Source organism: Mercenaria mercenaria, chromosome 10 (genome assembly GCF_021730395.1).
Source record: "Mercenaria mercenaria strain notata chromosome 10, MADL_Memer_1, whole genome shotgun sequence".
Taxonomy (NCBI): domain Eukaryota; kingdom Metazoa; phylum Mollusca; class Bivalvia; order Venerida; family Veneridae; genus Mercenaria; species Mercenaria mercenaria.
Genome location: NC_069370.1, coordinates 71400486 through 71420141, shown reverse-complemented (window position 1 = coordinate 71420141; position 19656 = coordinate 71400486). Strand labels below are relative to the sequence as shown.

The following is a 19656-nucleotide window of genomic DNA, read 5'->3' as shown; positions in this document are numbered from 1 at the left end:
AAAGTAAGCACCTTGATGGATTCCATGTCTTTGAAGTTAAAATCTGTCACAGGCAATGGATTCCCGCCATTTCTGGTCCATCTGTAAAATACAACAATCTGTGGTATCTATTAAATAGAAACTTACAAGAGGCCATGATGACCCTAATATGGCCCTAGATCACTTACCAGATATGCACAGTTCAAACTGGCAAAAAAACACATACTGAAACTAATCTGTAATTCCATCAGTGGCCAAGGTTTTTACAAATTATTGCAGTGAGCAAACTTAAACAAGAGGGCCATGATGGCCCTATATCGCTCACCTGTTATCATTGCACTTGAGGACAAGAAGGTCCTCAGAAAAAATATCTAAGCCCAAAGGACAGGAACAACAAAGGGAAGAAAGTTAACCAAAAAGAAAAAAAAATCTTTCAAGGTACAGATATGTTAAAATACACCTAAAAATTGGAGGTACCATCCATGTTGTACCACAGAAAACTGGTCTCGTGTTTTCCCTACGACCAATAATAAAAAAGTTACTAAAAATAAGCTATTTATAGTAACGAAAAAGGGAAGAAATTAAAACAAGAGGGCCAAGATGGCCCTAGGTCGCTCACCTAAGAAACACTCCATAACAGTGTAAAACATGTTTGACCTAGTGATTTCAAGGAAACAAATATTCTGACCAATTTTCATTAAGATTGGACCAAAAAATTGGTCTCTTGCGATAAAACAAGCATTTTCTTAGATATGACCTAGTTTTTGACCCTAGATGACCCATGTTCAAACTCGACCTAGATTTTATCAAGGCAATCATTCTGACCAAAATTCATGAAGATCAACTGAAAAATACAGCCTCTATCACATACAGAAGTTTTTTCTTTGATTTGACCAAGTAACCTAGTTTTTGACCTCAGATGACCCATATTCAAATTCGACCTAGATTTCATTAAGGCAATCAACCTGACCAAATTTCATAAAAATCAATTGAAAAAAACAGTCTCTATCGCATACACAAGATTTTTCTTTAATTTGACCTAGTGACCTAGTTTTTGACCTCAGATAACCCATATTCAAAATCGACCTAGATTTCATCAAGACAATCATTCTGACCAAATTTCATACAGATCAATTGAAAAATACATCCTCTATTGCATACACAATGTTTTTCTTCGATTTGACCTAGTGACCTCGTTTTTGACCCGAGATGACCCATTTTCGAACACGGCCTAGATTTTATAAAGGTAATCATTCTGGCTAAATTTCATGAAGATCAGTTGAAAAATACAGCCTCTACTGCATACACAAGGTTTTTCTTTGATTTGACCTAGTGACCTAGTTTTTGACCCCAGACGACCTATTTTCGAACTTGGTCTAAATTTCATCAAGGTAATCATTCTGACCAAAATTCATGAAGATCAATTGAAAAATACCGCCTCTATCGCATACACAAGGTTTTTCTTTGAATTGACCTAGTGACCTAGTTTTTGACCCAGATGACCCATTTTCGAACTCGACCTAGATTTCATCAAGGCAATCATTCTGACCAAAATTCATGAAGATCAATTGAAAAATACCGCCTCTATCGCATACACAAGGTTTTTCTTTGATTTGACCTAGTGACCTAGTTTTTGACCCAGATGACCCATTTTCGAACTCGACCTAGATTTCATCAAGGCAATCATTCTGACCAAAATTCATGAAGATCAATTGAAAAATACAGCCTCTATCGCATACACAAGGTTTTTCTTTGATTTGACCTAGTGACCTAGTTTTTGACCCGAGATGACCCATTTTCAAACTCGGCCTAGATTTCATCAAGGTTATCATTCTGACCAAACTTCATGAAGAAGAATTGAAAAATACAGCCTCTATCGCATACACAAGGTTTTTCTTTGATTTGACCTAGTGACCTAGTTTTTGACCCGAGATGACCCATTTTCGAACTCGGCCTAGATTTCATCAAGGTTATCATTCTGACCAATATTCATGAAGATTAATTGAAAAATACCGCCTCTATCGCATACACAAGGTTTTTCTTTGATTTGACCTAGTGACCTAGTTTTTGACCCGAGATGACCCATTTTCGAACTCGGCCTAGATTTCATCAAAGTTATCATTCTGACCAAAATTCATGAAGATTAAATGAAAAATACAGCCTCTATCGCATACACAAGGTTTTTCTTTGATTTGACCTAGTGACCTAGTTTTTGACCCGAGATGACCCATTTTCGAACTCGGCCTAGATTTCATCAAGGTTATCATTCTGACCAATATTCATGAAGATTAATTGAAAAATACAGCCTCTATCGCATACACAAGCTAAATGTTGACAGACGACGGACGACAGACGACAGACGACAGACGACAGACGACGGACGACGGACGCCGGACATCGAGCGATCAGAAAAACTCACCTGAGCATTGCTCAGGTGAGCTAAAAAAAATATATTGTAAGTGGACAAAAGAAGGATCTGCCAAATAAATCTGTTGACATAAATGAAATTTCAGATCAGTATCTTCAGTAGTTATGGAGATATAACAATTTTAATTTGAAATAAAGGGAGGTAATTTGACATAAAATCAGTCCATAGTTATCTACCCTGATTGTCTCAGTTCAACTAATAACAATAATGAAATTTCAAGTAAGTCCTGTAAGTACTAACTGATATAAATCTATTTTGATTCCAATCAGGGGAGGTAATCAGATATAAAATAACTCTGGAACCTACGACTGGATCTGATTTGTCATGGAATCCAAGATTTATTGTTGTTGAAGATATTCTGGAAGTTTGTATCAAATAAAACCATAAATGAAGTCTCTATATGGCTGCAAAAGCCAAAATAGCCAATTTTGGACATTTAAGGGGCCATAACTCTGGAACCCATGATGGAATCTGGCCAATTGAAGAAAGAAACCAAGATCTTATGGTGATACAAGTTGTGTGCAAGTTTGGTTAAAATCAAATCATAAATGAAGCTGCTATTGTGCAGACAAGGTCAAAATAGCTAATTCTGGCCCTTTCAGGGGCCATAACTCTGGAACCCATTATGGGATCTGGCCGGTTCAAGAAAGGAATCGAGATCTTATGGCGACACAAGTTTTGTGCAAGTTTGATTAAATTCAAATCATAAATGAAGCTGCTATTGTGCAGACAAGGTCAAAATAGCTAATTCTGGCCCTTTCAGGGGCCATCACTCTGATACCCATAATGGAATCTCGCCAGTTCAAGAAAGGAACTGAGATCTTATGGTGATACAAGTTGTGTGCCAGTTTGGTTAAAATAAAATCATAAATGAAGCTGCTATTGTGCAGACAAGGTCAAAATAGCTAATTCTGGCCCTTTCAGGGGCCATAACTCTGGAACCCATTAAGGAATCTGGCCAGTTGAAGAAAGGAACCAAGATCTTATGGTGATACAAGTTGTGTGCCAGTTTGGTAAAAATCAAATCATAAATAAAACTGCTATTGTGCAGACAAGGTCAAAATAGCTAATTTTGGCCCTTTCAGGGGCCATAACTCTGGAACCCAAAATGGGATCTGGCCAGTTCAAGAAAGGAACCATGATCTTATGGTGATACAAGTTGTGTGCAAGTTTGGTTAAAATAAAATCATAAATGAAACCACTATCGTGCAGACAAGAAATTGTTGACGGACGGACGCACGGACGGACAGACGCCGGACGAAGGGTGATCACAAAAGCTCACCTTGTCACTATGTGACAGGTGAGCTAAAAAAGAGCTCACCTAAGTTTCACAGTTGACTTTAACAATTTTGGTGCCAGTGATGATCTACTTTTAGTGGTGCTGGTATGATACAGTTTATGTTTGACCTTGGCCAATTTTAATGAAGAGTATAGAGAAAAAATGTAGAGTATTTTATGCAAACAGAACAAATATCTTAGATTAATAGTATCTGTCATGTGTTTACGAATGGAATATCAGTCCCGATGGCACCTGCGGCAAGCCTCTTTATCGCCCCTGTGCAGGTGGCCGAGGGACGGACATTTCTGTCCCATTCGTAAACACATGACAGATAATCTTATATATATATATATATATATTATATAAGCTTTTTATTTTAACAGATTATTTTCTTGCATACTGTATTTTACAAATAATACAATAAATAAAGCAAACAGAAATACTTTCAATGTAGCAGTAGAGTATGTACACAAAGCAAGGGAAATCAACGTCCGTAGGCAGAAGTGACATCATGACGTTTCAGTGACGCACAACAAAGTTCCACTTTAGTTTTATCGTTTGCAGCATATCGGTATGTTCTTACCGTAAATAACGTATTTTGAATTGAGAAATATACTATAAGGAACTGAGAGAAATTATCAAGGTACCTCATTTTTTTCATATTTTACATAAACAATATATAATTAATGCATGAATCGCTAGTTGTCATTAACAGTCATCTGGCATGGGGGGTGCCAGATGGGTTTTGACGGCATGGGTAAAATCACCAGAAAAGCTAGTCTGATGTGCAAGAATAGCTTAATTTTTTATTTTGCATGTTTATACAGAGCCAGCTGAATGCTTGCATAGTGCAATACTGCAAGGCTGATGTACAGCTTCTATACATCTCCCTCTGGCGGGGTGACTGTTTAGGACTGCTCAGTCCGTCTCCTTTGTATATATTTTCTGGTTTTTAATGTGTTCCCCCAGATTTCTTTGAGGAGTTTGTGTTGTAGTTCAAATGCATTCCCTGGTATTATTTCCAGTGATTTGTTTGTATGTACCTGGAGCGTCCTTGATAATATTAGATATATTGCCAGAATAGCACCTTTGAGTGTATTTGTTCAGATCCTCTTTGCTGCTTGCATTTTCTACATTCATACATACTATTCTCTTGTGTCTGTTGAAAGATCCATAGTGTTTGTTTGATTTGTCACAAACTTCACAGTAGTGCATCTCGCCTCTGTTTTAGGGTTGTTATGACATTGACATCGAATGACTTGGCGTCCTCGACGTCATTCAATATTTGTATGGTCTGGACATTTTCTGGACGCTTGCATGGCATTGTTTATGTGCTGTATTTGTGGTTAGTTATATATCATATTATTATAGATAAGAGGACTCTCAAAGTTTACATTATATACAGATAAAGAAAACATGCCATGTTCCCTGGTGGCCATGATTTTAACCATAGCAGAATTATCTGAAGGAATTTGGTAGAGGGTCACCTACTAAAGGAATATTTGTAAGAAATTATTTTGAAATCAAGCCAATAGTTTCTGACAAGAAGATCCTCAAGGATTCCAATATAGACATATAACAAAAGTGTTATGTCCCTGGTGACCATCCTTTTAAATGTTGCTGAACAACCTAAAGAAATTTGGTCGGAGGTCAACCAACGATCAGTTGTATAAAATCATTTTAACATTAGATCATCACTGTCAGAGAAGAGGATTTTTAAAGTTTTCTATTAAGCTATATAGAGGAAAGAAGCCACATCCCTCTGGAATCCAAGTTTTTTTGGTAGAGGACATTTCAGTACAATTATTTTGAAATCAGGTCAGCGACTTAAGAGAAGAATTTGAAAATTTTCTATAATAGCCATATGAAGAGAACTAAGACCCCCTGATGGACACATTTTAAAACAATGGGCACTGCCTACGGGTACAACTGCCTTTCTGCAAGTGCTGGATAATATGTAAAAAGAGATAGAGTTCTGAATTTCTAAGTACAAAATTTGCCATAGTTCTGACAAAATGCAGGTTAGAGTGATAGTTTTTGGCCTACAGAGTCAATAAATGATGATAAACAAGTGTGCAAAGTTTCAAAGCTGTAGCTCTTATAGTTTTTTTAGAAAAGGTGGACCTAAACAAAAATTTTAACCAGGAAACTCAAATTTTCTAAGTACAAAAAGAGCCATAATTCTGATAAAATGCATATCAGAGTGATGGTTCTTGGCCTACACAGTCACATAATGATGATAAACATGTTTGCAAAGTTTCAAAGCTGTAGTTCTAACAGTTTTTGAGAAAAGGCGGACCTACACAAAAAATTTAACCAAGAAACACAAATTTTCTAAGTACAAAAAGGGCCATAATTTTGACAAAATGCAAATCAGAGTTATAGTTATTGGCCTTATAAGTCAACTAATGATGACAAACAAGAGTGCAAAGTTTCAAAGCTGTAGCTCCTATGGATTTTGAGAAAAGGAGGACCTAAACAAAAATTTTAACCAATGCCAACACCAACATCGACGATCAAGCGACGACAATACCTTATAGATTTAAATCATTTTTGAAATTCTGATTAGAAGATTCTCAAAGTTTCTACTACAGCTATAAAAGAAAAACATGCCAAGCCACTGGCAACCATCATCTTTTTTAATCATAGCGGAATGATCAGGTGTTCAAAGCTTTTCAAATACCCTTACAGAAAATCAGTTGGCCCTCTGGTTTCTAACCAGACCAAAATAGTCTGAAGGAATATGGTACAGAGTAACCAACGGAACACTGCTGTGAAATTATTTTGGAATAGGGCCAGCTGATTGTGAGAAAAAGATTTTCGAACAGAATTCTGCATGGATGACCAAGATTTTGAAGGAATGTGAAAGAGCACCATGAATGTAACATTCCTGTAAGTTTGTTTGAAATTTGCTTAGTGGTTAAGCTGAAGATGTTCTTTAAAACAAGAGGACCATGATGGTCCTGAATCGCTCACCTCTTCCCACATGACCCAGTTTTGAGTATGACGTTGTTTTTTCTATTATTTGACATAGTGACCTAGTTTTTGAGCTCATGTGACCCAGTTTTGAACCTGACCTAGATATTATCAAGATAAAAATTCTGACCAATTTTCATGAAGATCCATTGAAAAATATGGTCTCTAGAGAGGTCACAAGGTTTTTCTATTATTAGACCTATTGACCTAGTTTTCGAAGGTACCTGACCCTGTTTTGAACTTTACCTAGATATCATCAAGGTGAACATTCTCACTAATTTTCAAGAAAATCTCATGAAAAATATGGCCTCTAGAGAGGTCACAAGGTTTTTCTATTTTTATACCTACTGGCCTATATTTTGACCGCACGTGACCCAGTTTCGAAACTGACCTAGATATCATCAAGATGAACATTCAGATCAATTTTCATGAAGATCCATTGAAAAATATGGCCTCTAGAGAGGTCAAAAGATTTTAATAATTTTAGACCTACTGACCTAGTTTTTGACAGCTGCTGACCCAGTTTAAAACTTGCCCTAGATAGCATCAAGATGAACATTCAGACCAACTTTCATACAGATCCCATGAAAAGTATGGCCTCTAGAGAGGTCACAAGGTTTTTTTATTATTTGAACTACTGACCTAGTTTTTTAAGGCACGTGACCCAGTTTCAAACTTGACCTAGATATCATCAAGGTTAACATTCTGACCAATTTTCATGAAGATCCATTCAAGGGTATGGCCTCTAGAGAGGTCACAAGGTTTTCTATTTCAAGACCTACTGACCTAGTTTTTGATCGCAGTTGACCCAGTTCAAACTTGACCTATATATCATCAAGATAAACATTCAGACCAACTTTCATACAGATCCCATGAAAAATATGGCCTCTAGAGAGGTCACAATGTTTTTTCATTATTTGACCTACTGACCTAGTTTTTGACGGCACGTGACCCACTTTCGAACTTGACCTAGATATCATCAAGATGAACATTCTGACCAATTTTTATGAAGATCCATTAAAAAGTATGGCCTCTAGAGAAGTCACAAGGTTTTTCTATTTTTAGATCTACTGACCTAGCTTTTGACCGCACATGACCCTGTTTCGAACTTGACCTAGACATCATCAAGATGAGCATTCAGACCAACTTTCATACAGATCCCATGAAAAATATGGCCTTTAGAGAGGTCACAAGGTTTTTCTATTATTTGACCTATTGACCTAGTTTCTGATGGCACGTGACCCACTTTCGAACTTGACCTAGATGTCATCAAGGTGAACATTCAGACCAACTTTCATACAGATTCCATGAAAAATATGGCCTCTAGAGAGGTCACAAGGTTTTTCTATTATTTGACCTACTGACCTAGATTTTAATGGCACGTGACCCACTTGCGAACTTATCCTAGATATCATCAAGGTGAACATTCTGACCAATTTTCATGAAGATCTCATGAAATATATGGCCTCTAAAGAGGTCACAAAGTTTTTCTATTATTAGACCTACTGACCTAGTTATTGACCGCACGTGACCCAGTTTCAAACTTGACCTAGATATCATCAAGATGAACATTCAGACCGACTTTCATACAGATCCCATGAAAAATATGGCCTCTAGAGAGGTCACAAGATTTTTCTATTATTTGACCTACTGACCTAGTTTTTGATGGCATGTGACCCAGATTCTAACTTGACCTAGATATCATCAAGGTGAACGTTCTGACCAATTTTCATGAAGATCTTGTGAAATATATGGCCTCTAGAGAGGTCACAAGGTTTTCCTATTTTTAGACCTACTGACCTAGTTTTTGAAGGCACGTGACCCAGTTTCGAACTTGACCTAGAGATTATCAAGGTGAACATTCTGACCAATTTTCATGAAGCTCTTGTGAAATATATGGCCTCTTGAGAGGTCACAAGGTTTTTCTATTTTTAGACCTACTGACCTAGTTTTTGAAGGCACGTGACCCAGTTTCGAACCTGACCTAGATATCATCAAGATGAACATTCTGACCAACTTTTATAAAGATCCCACAAAAAATGTGACCTCTAGGGTGGTCACAAGCAAAGTTTACGGACGGACGATGGACGCTGCGTGATCACAAAAGCTCACCTTGTTACTATGTGACAGGTGAGCTAAAAATTATGGATTGCCCAACGGACATCCAGCTATCTTAAAAACTCACTATGAGCACTGTGTGCTCAGGTGAACTAGTAAGTCAACTAAAGAAACCATTTTTCAGCATTAAAGAGCAATCACTTCACTGAAGCTCCCCCAAAAAATTAAATAGCCCAAAATGTATTTGGCACTTGCAAAAGTACTAGATCAGAAAATCACTGAAAACTTTGTCACAATCAAACTAAAATAAATTAATATAAAATGTCAACTTCTCCCATTTCAGAACTTCTAAGTCTGAAAAAAAAAGAGACAGTATTAAAGGGTCGATTTCAAGATTTCCCCCACCATTAACATTTGCAACTTGATAAGCCTTTCTAATTTGCTACAATCTGATGTATCATTCTTAAACATCTTTTCTGACAAATTATAGAGGATTTCCTTTTTAAGCAAAACCTAAATTACCTGTGTGAGCCTGGTATGTAATTCAAACCTCCATTCTCCTCTGTCTGATCATCTAAAGCTATGTGCACCTGAAATAAATACAGATTCAATATGATCATTGAAATATTTCACTGAGTTGACATTAATCTATTTTAGTTTATAATGCATGGAACTTATTGAGACACCCTTAGAGTTGCTTTTATGGTGAAACAAATAGTATAGGCCTAACAACACTACAGCAACATGTGCAGTAGTGACAGATTATGGAACACTAATTTTACACTTAGATTAGCCACAGAGGTATAAATTTAGCCTAGTTTTACTTAAACTCCAATCTGGATGTATTTTTGACATTTTGATAGGAAAATTAAGACAGAATGATGACTTTTCAAGCTTTTGATGGTGGTGGAAGCCCCCTGGTGCCCCCAGGCATTATTTATGCATGGGAAGGTACTGGGTAGAACCACTAACCTTCTATAGTTCAGCTGGATGGCTTCTTCACATAAAGTTTAAAGTCAATACCTTAAACACTTATCAAGTTATGCTCTGAACATGAAATATGAGTTCAAATTGGACCTTTGAGATCCATTTGTGACCTTGACCTTTGACCTATCAACCTGGTTCATGTGCTCTTGCATTGCCTCTTTGCCATCTACATATATGTTAAGTTTAAAGTCAATATCTTGAATGGCTACTGTGTTATGTCTGGACACGAAATATGAAGGACATATGTGCAATCACATAATTTGTCCATTTTCTCCAAAATGGGCATACAAAAATGGTTACCTGCAACTGACCGGTGAAGTATGAGCTCTACCTTGAAACTGACTAATTGTGAGATTCCATTTGCAACCTATCTCCAAACTGAAGTTATGTAACTTTTAGGCCTTGTGTTTTATGAGAAGGCAGTCATGACAAACACAAAGGTTAAATCTTCATATGAATGGAGGCAAATTTGTACATGGTTGTTGGGTATAGGTAAATATAATGCGGGGAATGGGAAGCTTTGCTGACTTGATAACTTTTCTAGTGGGAGTAAGCTTTGCTGGGCAAAAATTGGAAATTTGTAACCAACTCCTGTAGTTTCAGTACACCAACATCACAGAAAAGGAACTGAGAATAGTTTTAATTTCAAAATAATATTCTTAAACTTTTCTTCATACAAAACACCTATTCTACAGAAGTCAGGCACAAATACTCTAAAAGAATTACAAGGTCTTGTAACCAAGATAAATTTACATTAAGCAAAAACAATGTCGTTTTAAATAAATGTTTGTCCCAATGCATACTATATCATATTCATTAAGTCTGTACTCCTAAACAGGAGTGGCATGACATCTTAACTTGCTCACCTGACTGATATATACCTTGACCTTGCTGCTGACCAAGTTTGGTGAACATTCATCAAGCAGTTTGTCAGAAAAAATTCATTTACAGTTGTTTTATATTTCAGCACTGGTCTAGTTTGGTGAAGATTCATCAAGTGGATCATGATAAGAAGTTGTTTAAAGGTGTTTTGTATTTTAGCTCTGGCAGCATGACAGTGCAGTCATTACTTGAACAAATACGAGTTAGTTCCAAGAATCTTCATACTATGTTTGGTGAAGATCCATCAAACAGTTCATAAGAAGAAGTGATATAAAAGTTTTTCTATTTCAGCTCTGGAGGTCTGTACAAGTGGAACAATGTGGACAAACTTTGAGAAAGGCAGATGTAAGGATGTTGTGTGAATATCCGTCAAGCGATTCATGAGAACAAATCTCTGGGGGAGACATAAGAAAGGTCAAGAACTTGGTATGTAGCATTTTTATATGGATTTCTTTCAAGTTTTGTGAAGATCCATCAAGTGGTTCATGAGAAGAAATCTCTGGGGGAGACATAATAATGGTCAAGAACTTGGTATGTAGCATTTTTATATGGATTTCTTTCAAGTTTTGTGAAGATCCATCAAGTGGTTCATGAGAAGAAATCTCTGGGGGAGACATAATAAAGGTCAAGAACTTGGTATGTAGCATTTTTATATGGATTTCTTTCAAGTTTTGTGAAGATCCATCAAGTGGTTCATGAGAAGAAATCTCTGGGGGAGACATAATAAAGGTCAAGAACTTGGTATGTAGCATTTTTATATGGATTTCTTTCAAGTTTTGTGAAGATCCATCATGTGGTTCATGAGAAGAAATCTCTGGGGGAGACATAATAAAGGTCAAGAACTTGGTATGTAGCATTTTTATATGGATTTCTTTCAAGTTTTGTGAAGATCCATCATGTGGTTCATGAGAAGAAATCTCTAGGGGAGACATAATAAAGGTCAAGAACTTGGTATGTAGCATTTTTATATGGATTTCTTTAAGAGGTTTTGTGAAGATCCATCAAGTGGTTCACGAGAAGAAGTCATTTGAAGATATTTCTTCTTTCTGATCTAGCAGCCTAAGAGAAGTCTATACATGAATGCTACAGACTAAATTTACTTGAGATCCATCAAGTTGTTCATAAGAAGATTTTTTTAGCTCTCCCTGCCCCTACAAAGTGTGAAGCGAAAATAATATCAAACAAACTTTAAAGAGTTCCATGCCAGAATGGTAAACTGATGAAGCAGGATATTAGACGATGGACACAAGATACTGGACAATCCATTTGTACTAACACTCTAGCCTTATCCTTTCAGAAAGAGAGTAGAAGTGCCTTTGTCAGTTGTAAACTTTAATCATAATACCCTTCTCTCTGTTTAAGTTCCTCTCTTTTGATGTTGATATACTATCATCCAAGGAGCATTGTTTGTTTGAGTTAAATGCTTTCAGCTTTTGTTGACTGGGCAATATCTGTGCCTGATTGGGTAATATCTGTGCCTGATTGGGCAATATCTGTGCCTGATTGGGTAATATCTGTGCTTGTTTTAATTAACTAATATTCACAAATAATGTCACTTGCAACTTCAAAAATATTTGTGAATATAAATGTGTGTCAAACACAAACACTCGTGTTTCACTGCTAACCATGTAACTTTTAAATACTGTTAACTGTTAAATAAAGCCTGCATGAAAATTAACCAGACTGTACTGTATGTGTTGGTGGTCTTGGCATTGTAACTAAAAATACAAACTTCAAGTAGGAGCTTTCTATATTAGATATATGTGTAGTTACCTGCATAAAAATACAAAGACTGAAAAAAATATTAAAATATCATTTCATGAAAAAGAGCTATTTGAGCTGAAAAAAATGATCCCGGTTAAAATATTTGGAAAAAATGGAGACAACTCCGCTTAGACTCTATGATAGGCTTAGGTGGCTATTGACATAGAACCTCATGCAAACTATGCACTTTTTACCTCTAGGCATGGAAAAAGCATGCATACTTGGCACTTGGATTAGCAACTTGAATACAAAACTATGTAAAGATCAAATAATTGATTGCCCTGGGGAAAGTGGGACATTTTCTGTGATGATATTTGTCAACAGACAATTTTTTTTAAAGAGTCAAAACCCACAGAATTTCACAAGGTGAAATATGTTGGTAAGGCTACTGCTGGAAAGAGAACAATCTCAGCTACCCATACATATACGTCAAAGTATGGGAAAAATATCTAGAAACATGAGAAAATTGAAGAAATCAATTTCAGGACTGCTAGATGCATTATAACTGTGTTATCATGCATGGCATTTAAAGGGAATTCCAACAGTTTTTTATGCGCATCTTTCTGCGCAGCTGACACATTCTTTGGAAAACTGAACTGAAGTCAAAATTTGTTGAAACATGTTACAGACAGTCTTAAATATGAGGAATCTTGAATGAAATAACATTTTTGGTAAGTTTTATCAGTAATCAAATGTTGATACTGGTTTATGTTGTATTGACAAGTATCATGCCTGATAGGTATCTTGCTATTTTTGTGGTTGTGTTTTTTATATCGCATTTTAGTACAAAGACAGTGTTGTTCATATAATGTAAGATAATTGACTTAGTACTGATAAGACATTATCACCTTTCAGATTATTTAGTATTCAAATATAGAAAGAATTAAGAATTTTTAAAACTTTTTTTAACTTCTAGCAGACATACATGTAATCAGTTTGGCCGGTTTCGCGCCATTTTCCGTCCGAACAGGTATTGTATGCTAGCGGTCTTAACATAAAAATTAGCCTGGTGACCCATACATTTTAGCCATTTTTATGCTCACAATACAATTATCTATAAATAAGAAAAACAGGAAAAAAATCTATGAAAGAGTTTTTTCAAAATTTAAAAAAATATTCTTCACTATGGGCATTTTTCACTGAAAAAAGTTCACAAAAGTAAATATGAAACAATATTTTTTTTCATTTGTACCCATTACTGTAAGGACAGAGTATTACAAATATGACTATGATATCAAATAAGTAAATAATAAAATCTGTAAAAAGAAAAAAACTTATTGTGCTGTCTTGATGTATATTTTGGTTGGTATTTACAAAAAAGCAGAAAATTATGAAAATGTTGAGAAATCGCTAGCAGTTTCAGCAACAGTGGGTGTGTTCAAAACAATTTTCACAAAAACAAGCCTGGTGACCATTGTTTTTATTTGTTCATTGTTTTCAGCACAATTTTTCCTATCATATAAAATTATGTGGATTTAAAAATTTTCTACGAAAGGAAAAAAACTATAGGAATTCTCTTTAACATAGATTACTTTTCCTTTGCATTGATACATGTACAGGATTAGGATTAAGAAATGGTGTTCACTCAACAATTTCACTATATAAACAGATTGTTTCCCTTGTGTAAAGAAGGCTTAGGGTAAGTCCCTTGGTGGTCATCATTTAATTCTGTGGTTGTAACATTTTGTGGTTTTACAAGGATGTGAATTCAAGATATTAAAATTTTGTCTAACAAGAAACATGGAAATTCCATGAAAACCTTTGCTTAAGATATCATTTTCTATCAATCATCTCAGAGACCAGTCTTGGTTTGTAGATCTTTCTTGTCTCAAATCATAGTCTAGTTCCCTACCTACAAAACAAACCACATAGAACATGAGGAGAGAAGCTAGCTGCTAGAGGAAGGACAATGTAGGGAGAAAAGAAAGAGTTACTGTTAAATGACACATTGGTGAAGTTCTTGTCCAGTATGAGTAGTCCTGGTGCCTAAAAAGAACAGTATAAATCCAAAAAAAAAAAATTATATTTAGCAGAGCTCCAGATGAGCTTTTGGTTGAATTGGGTATTTACCCATCACTTTTTGTCTAAATTGTGTATTGGAAATCTGAATTTGGTAAAAATGATATTATTACCAAGGCTTTTCAAAAGTAACTGGGTATTTGCTAAAACCAATTGGGTATTTCACAAATCTCGCACAGACAATTGAGTATTTTTTTGCTTGTGGCTAAATTGTACTGGATGAAACATGCATTTATCATTAACAAGGTTTGACTATTTTTCTACATGCCTGTAAGGAAGGTAAACATGTATGTTCTAATTATGTGCAATTTTAACCAATGATGTTTTTTTTTTTCTCCAATCACTTAATGTTTTCAGGGTAACTTTCATTTGATCCTATTTTTGGCACTTTAAATGCAGTTGGAGATCAATTAATCCACAATATGATGAATATCCTGAGCGATGTATTCGCCGCAAGATGAAGACCAGTATCGGTGGCACTTTATTATCACAAACAGATAAACTGTCTTTGCTGAACAACAAAATATACTTCTGTTTTGTTTGTTTGTACTGCAACAATATTTTTTTGCGAAGTGGTCAGTTCATCGGCGTATTTTTTTTGTTTACAAAGCGTCCAAATAACCAACCTGACTGAATGGTCCTTTTTTCGATAAATAGATACCTGTTTTGACGTAGCATATAACCAGTCTTTTGTCTAGCGTTAAAGTCCTGTACCCGTTCTTTAATATGGAAAAAGAGATATGCAAGTGATTTTTAATAAATTGGGTATCAGGAATTCTATCTGCGTTTCAGTACGCACACTGTATGAATTCAAATGGGTTTTCTACAAATACGCAGCTTATCTGGAGCCCTGATTTAGTATGAAAAACCTTAAAGTTTTAATATCTCGGTGGTACTTAATCTGAAGAACCTATCACCATACAAGGCTTAGCAGTGATATTCCATCAGTATATTGTCAAACCAGACATTTTTCACGAAGCTGAAAGCTCACTATACAATCAGCCATGCGTTAAAGGCCAACTCGGACTAACAACCAGTACTACAAATTCTGCTTAAAGACAATAAATCACTTTTCATTTCCTAAGCTAAGTGTAAAGTATACAGACAGGTTTGACAGTATTAAAAACTGGAAATAGTACATGTAGTAGTATATAAACAACATACAGTCAAACTGCAAGGCATACAGGGCTATTTATAATAAGTCAGCAAGTCAGTATTAATTTTGCTAATACAGAGAGCAAAATTTAATATAGCTGAAATATAATCCATCACTAAAATTTCTGATTCTACAGTATACCTGTAGATAAATCTTGAATCCAGCTTTCAGCACTTTATTCATTGCAATATATACATGTACATGGTCGATCCACTCTAAACAAAACCCCTTAACAGATGTAAATCCCTAAAAAAATAAACACTGGTCCCTGTCTGGAATAAGTTGGTTCTATTGAAAACTTCTTCAAAGTGAACTTTTCCTTTGGTCCCAAGGCAATTTTCATCGGATGTGTTCACCTTTAAACACTATACATTGCACCTTCTATACTCATTCTCATTTTTGGTTTGCCTTAGTTTTAAATTACATACTTTCAATTTTCTTGCAATTCCTGTAAGGCAGACAATCAGTACTTCTGCTTATTGTTATATCTGTGTATAGCACATAAAAACATAAAACAAGTCAAGTGCCCCCATCTGCACAAATTTGAAGGAAGACCTTAAAATGATTCTACATACACAGTTTGATGAAATGAGAAAAAGCTGCTTAAAGGTTTTCTCTAATTTTAGTTCTAATTGCCTATAAGTGGGGCCAAGTGCCCCTATTTCAAAACAAGTGCTGTCTAATGACAGCAAACTTGACTATATGAAGCCCTTCCACCTGATACTACCTTACACACAAAAGCTTTTGCAAAATTTCAAAGTTGACCAAGGGGCATAATTTTGCAAAAATGTAAGCAAACATTATGGAACTTGCCATGTAATGTCACTCCATAATGTCAAAGATGTACAGAGAATCTGAAAACATAATTTGGTCAAGTAACTCCTGAGAAAAATGCTTTCATGCAAAACTGTCACAAACCTATGTTAACAAGAGATCACAGAGTGATCTTGGCGCCCACCATTGAGCCATTTTTGAATGTTCCAAATTTCAAGACTAGATCAAGGTCAAAGTTAAGGTCAAAGTTCATTTCGGTACATAAAACTGTGCATGTGGTCCATGCATGTGGTCCAAATTTGAAGCTGTAGATTGAGAAATGTGAAAGTAGGTCACTAGATCAATATAAAGGTCAAAGTTTATTTCTGTACACAAAAATATGCATGTGCTTCAAGTTTGAGGGCTGTAGCTTGAGAAATGTGAAAGTAGGTACTAGGTAAAAATCAAGGTCAAATTTCAATTCAGAACACAAAACTATGCAGGTGGTCCAAATTTGAAGCCTGTAGCTTGAGAAATGTGAAAGTAGGTCACTAGGTCAACTTAAAGGTCAAAGTTAATTTCGGTACACAAAACTATACATGTGTTCCAAATTTGAAGGCTGTAGCTTCAGAATTGTGAAAGTAGGTCACTAGGTCAAAATCAAGGTCAAATTTCATTACGGAACATAAAACTATGCAAGTGGTCCAAATTTGAAGCCTGTATTAAAAAAATGTGAAAGTAGGTCACAAGGTCAATGTCAAGGTCAAAAGTTTATTTCAGTACACAAACCTATGCATGTGGTCCAAATTTAAAGGCTGTAGCTACAGAAATGTGAAAGTAGGTCACTAGGTCAAGAACAAGGTCAACTCATGTCAAGGTTCATCTTGCCACTCAAAACTATACATAAGGTCCAAATTTTAATGTTGTAGGTTACGGCAAGAAGAGTTTTAAAGTTTTTCCCTATATGTCTATATAATTAAACCAAGTGACCCCCCGGGGTAGGGCCATATTTGACCCTAGGGAAATAATTTGGATAATCTTGGTAGAGGACCGCTAGATGATGCTACATACCAAATATCAAAGTCCTAGGCCCTGTGGTTTTGGACAAGAAGATTTTCAAAGTATTTCCCTATATAAATCTATGTAAATCATTAAAATAAACAAAGGGCCATAACTCACTAAAAATTGTTGAACCAGTCTGAGGGTACCAATACATCATTCTGACAAAGTTTAGTCAAAATCCCCCCAGTAGTTTCTGAGGAGATGCGATAACGAGAAATTGTTAACGGACGGAAGGACAACAAACCACGGACGCAGAGTGATTTGAATAGCCCACCATCTGATGATGGTGGGCTAAAAATGGGCATAACTGTGACATAATAAAAGCTAGAGTTATGTTATTTGCCATATCAGGTCATCTCATGATTTCAAAGACAAGTGTGAAAAATTTGAAAGCATTTGGCTCATTAGTAGTTGAGAAACCTGCTTTTGTGAGGCAGATGAAAGGGTGATTTTAAAGCTCTGCTTCAAATATCTTAGCTAACAAGAGGGTCATGATGACCCTGGATCGCTCAGCTGAGTAATATGAGCTACATGTTTCAAATGTCAAACTGATGATTTTTCGAAATATTTTGGAAGATTTTCCGATGTACAATCAAGTAACCCCTGGGGCGAATTTTACCCCGGGGGTCATGATTTGAACAAAGTTTGTAGAAGTCTACTAGGCAATGTTACATATCAAATATCTAAGATCTAGGCCTTCTGGTTTATATTTAGCAAATTTATGAAGATTTCCCTATGTACAATCAAGTAATCCTGGGGCTGGGTCAATCTGACCCTGGGGGGGGGGGGAGGGGGTCAAGATTTGAACAAATTTTGTAGAGGTCCACTAGCAATGCTACATGTCAAATATCTAAGCTCTAGGCCTTCTGGTTTATTTTTAGAAAATTTTGAAGATTTTCTATGTATCAATAATGTATACCCTGGGGCAGGGTCAATTTGATCCGGGGTCATGATTTGAACAAATTTTGTAGAGGTCTACTAGGCAATGCTACAGTCAAATATCTAAGATCTAGGCCTTCTGGTTTATTTTTAAAAATTTTGAAGATTTTCCTATGTAAAATGAAGTGACCCCTGGGGCAGGGTCAATTTTGACCCCGGGGGTCATGATTTGAACAAATTTTGTAGAGGTCCACTAGGCAATGCTACATGTGAAATATCTAAGCTCTAGGCCTTCTGGTTTATTTTTAGAAATTTTTTGAAGATTTTACAATGTAAAATCAAGTGACCCCTGGGGCGGGGTCATAATTTGAACAAATTTTGTAGAGGTCCACTAGGCAATGCTACATGTCAAATATCTAAGCTCTAGGCCTTCTGGTTTATTTTTTTAAAAATTTTGAAGATTTTCCTATAGAAATCTATGTAAAATCAAGTGACCCCTGGGGCGGGGTCAATTCTGACCCCGGGGTCATGATTTGAACAACTTTAGTTGAGGTCCACAGGCAATGCTACATGTCAAATATCTAAGCTCTAGGGCTTCTGGTTTCTGAGAAGAAGATTTTTTAAGATTTTCTTTTCGGTTGCCATGGCAACCAGAGTTTTGCATGGAATTCAATTCTTTGAATAATTTTTGTAGAGTTTCACCCAAGGAACATTCCTGTGAAGTTTGGATGAAATTGGCCTAGCGGTTTATGAGGAGATGTCATTTAAAATAAAAGTTTACGGACGGACGCCAGACGTGGACGCCGGACGGTGAACGATCAGAATAGCTCACCCTTAGCCTTTGGTCCTGGTGAGCTAAAAATTGGCAGAGTGCCTGAAGCTTGATGAAGATCCATCAAACGGTTCATAAGAAGAAGTTGTTTAAAGGTTTTCTATATAAACATCAACCTTACAAAGATGCTACAGACCAGATTTGACAAAGATCTAGCAAGCAGTTCATGAGAAGAAGGTAAAGATGTTTAAAGGTATTTCTATTTTTAGCTATAGGGACAAGCACTCCCATTTGAAAAAAAAAACTGAGAGAGGACCTTACAATGGTGCAACAGACCAAGACTGTTGAAGATCCATGAAGCAGTTCATGAGTAGAAGTCATTTAAAGATGTTTTTATTTTTAGCTCTAGTATCCCCTAAAAGGGACCTGGACCCAGTTGTTCGAAACTTTAACAGGCGATTGAGCTAACGGTCGATTAACTTTTTAGAAAACTTAGAAAAACAAATGTACTTGTTAAGGACTATAAACACTAAATCATCTTTACAATAAAATCAAAACATCATACTAGTGTTCCCCACCAAGACTAGTATCTTGAATCGAAATTTAACAGGCTATTAGTGTAACAGCCCCTTTCGAACAACTGGGCCCAGGTGTCCCCATTT

General features: G+C 36.0%; 1 protein-coding gene across 3 annotated transcripts in view; it reads right to left on the bottom strand.

Annotated features, from left to right (window-relative positions):
- Positions 1–19656, bottom strand: part of LOC123561324 (phytanoyl-CoA dioxygenase domain-containing protein 1-like) — a 46901-nt gene that overhangs the window by 13049 nt on the left and 14196 nt on the right. For 2 of the 3 annotated variants that reach the window (XM_045353615.2, XM_045353616.2), the window contains exons 6-8: positions 14288–14339; positions 9243–9310; positions 12–81 (exon numbers count right to left, since the gene is read on the bottom strand). In XM_045353615.2, coding sequence (XP_045209550.2) covers positions 12–81; positions 9243–9310; positions 14288–14339 — 190 coding nt within the window. The remainder of the gene's footprint in view (positions 1–11; positions 82–9242; positions 9311–14287; positions 14340–19656) is intronic. The other variant, XM_045353617.2, reaches the window with a different exon arrangement.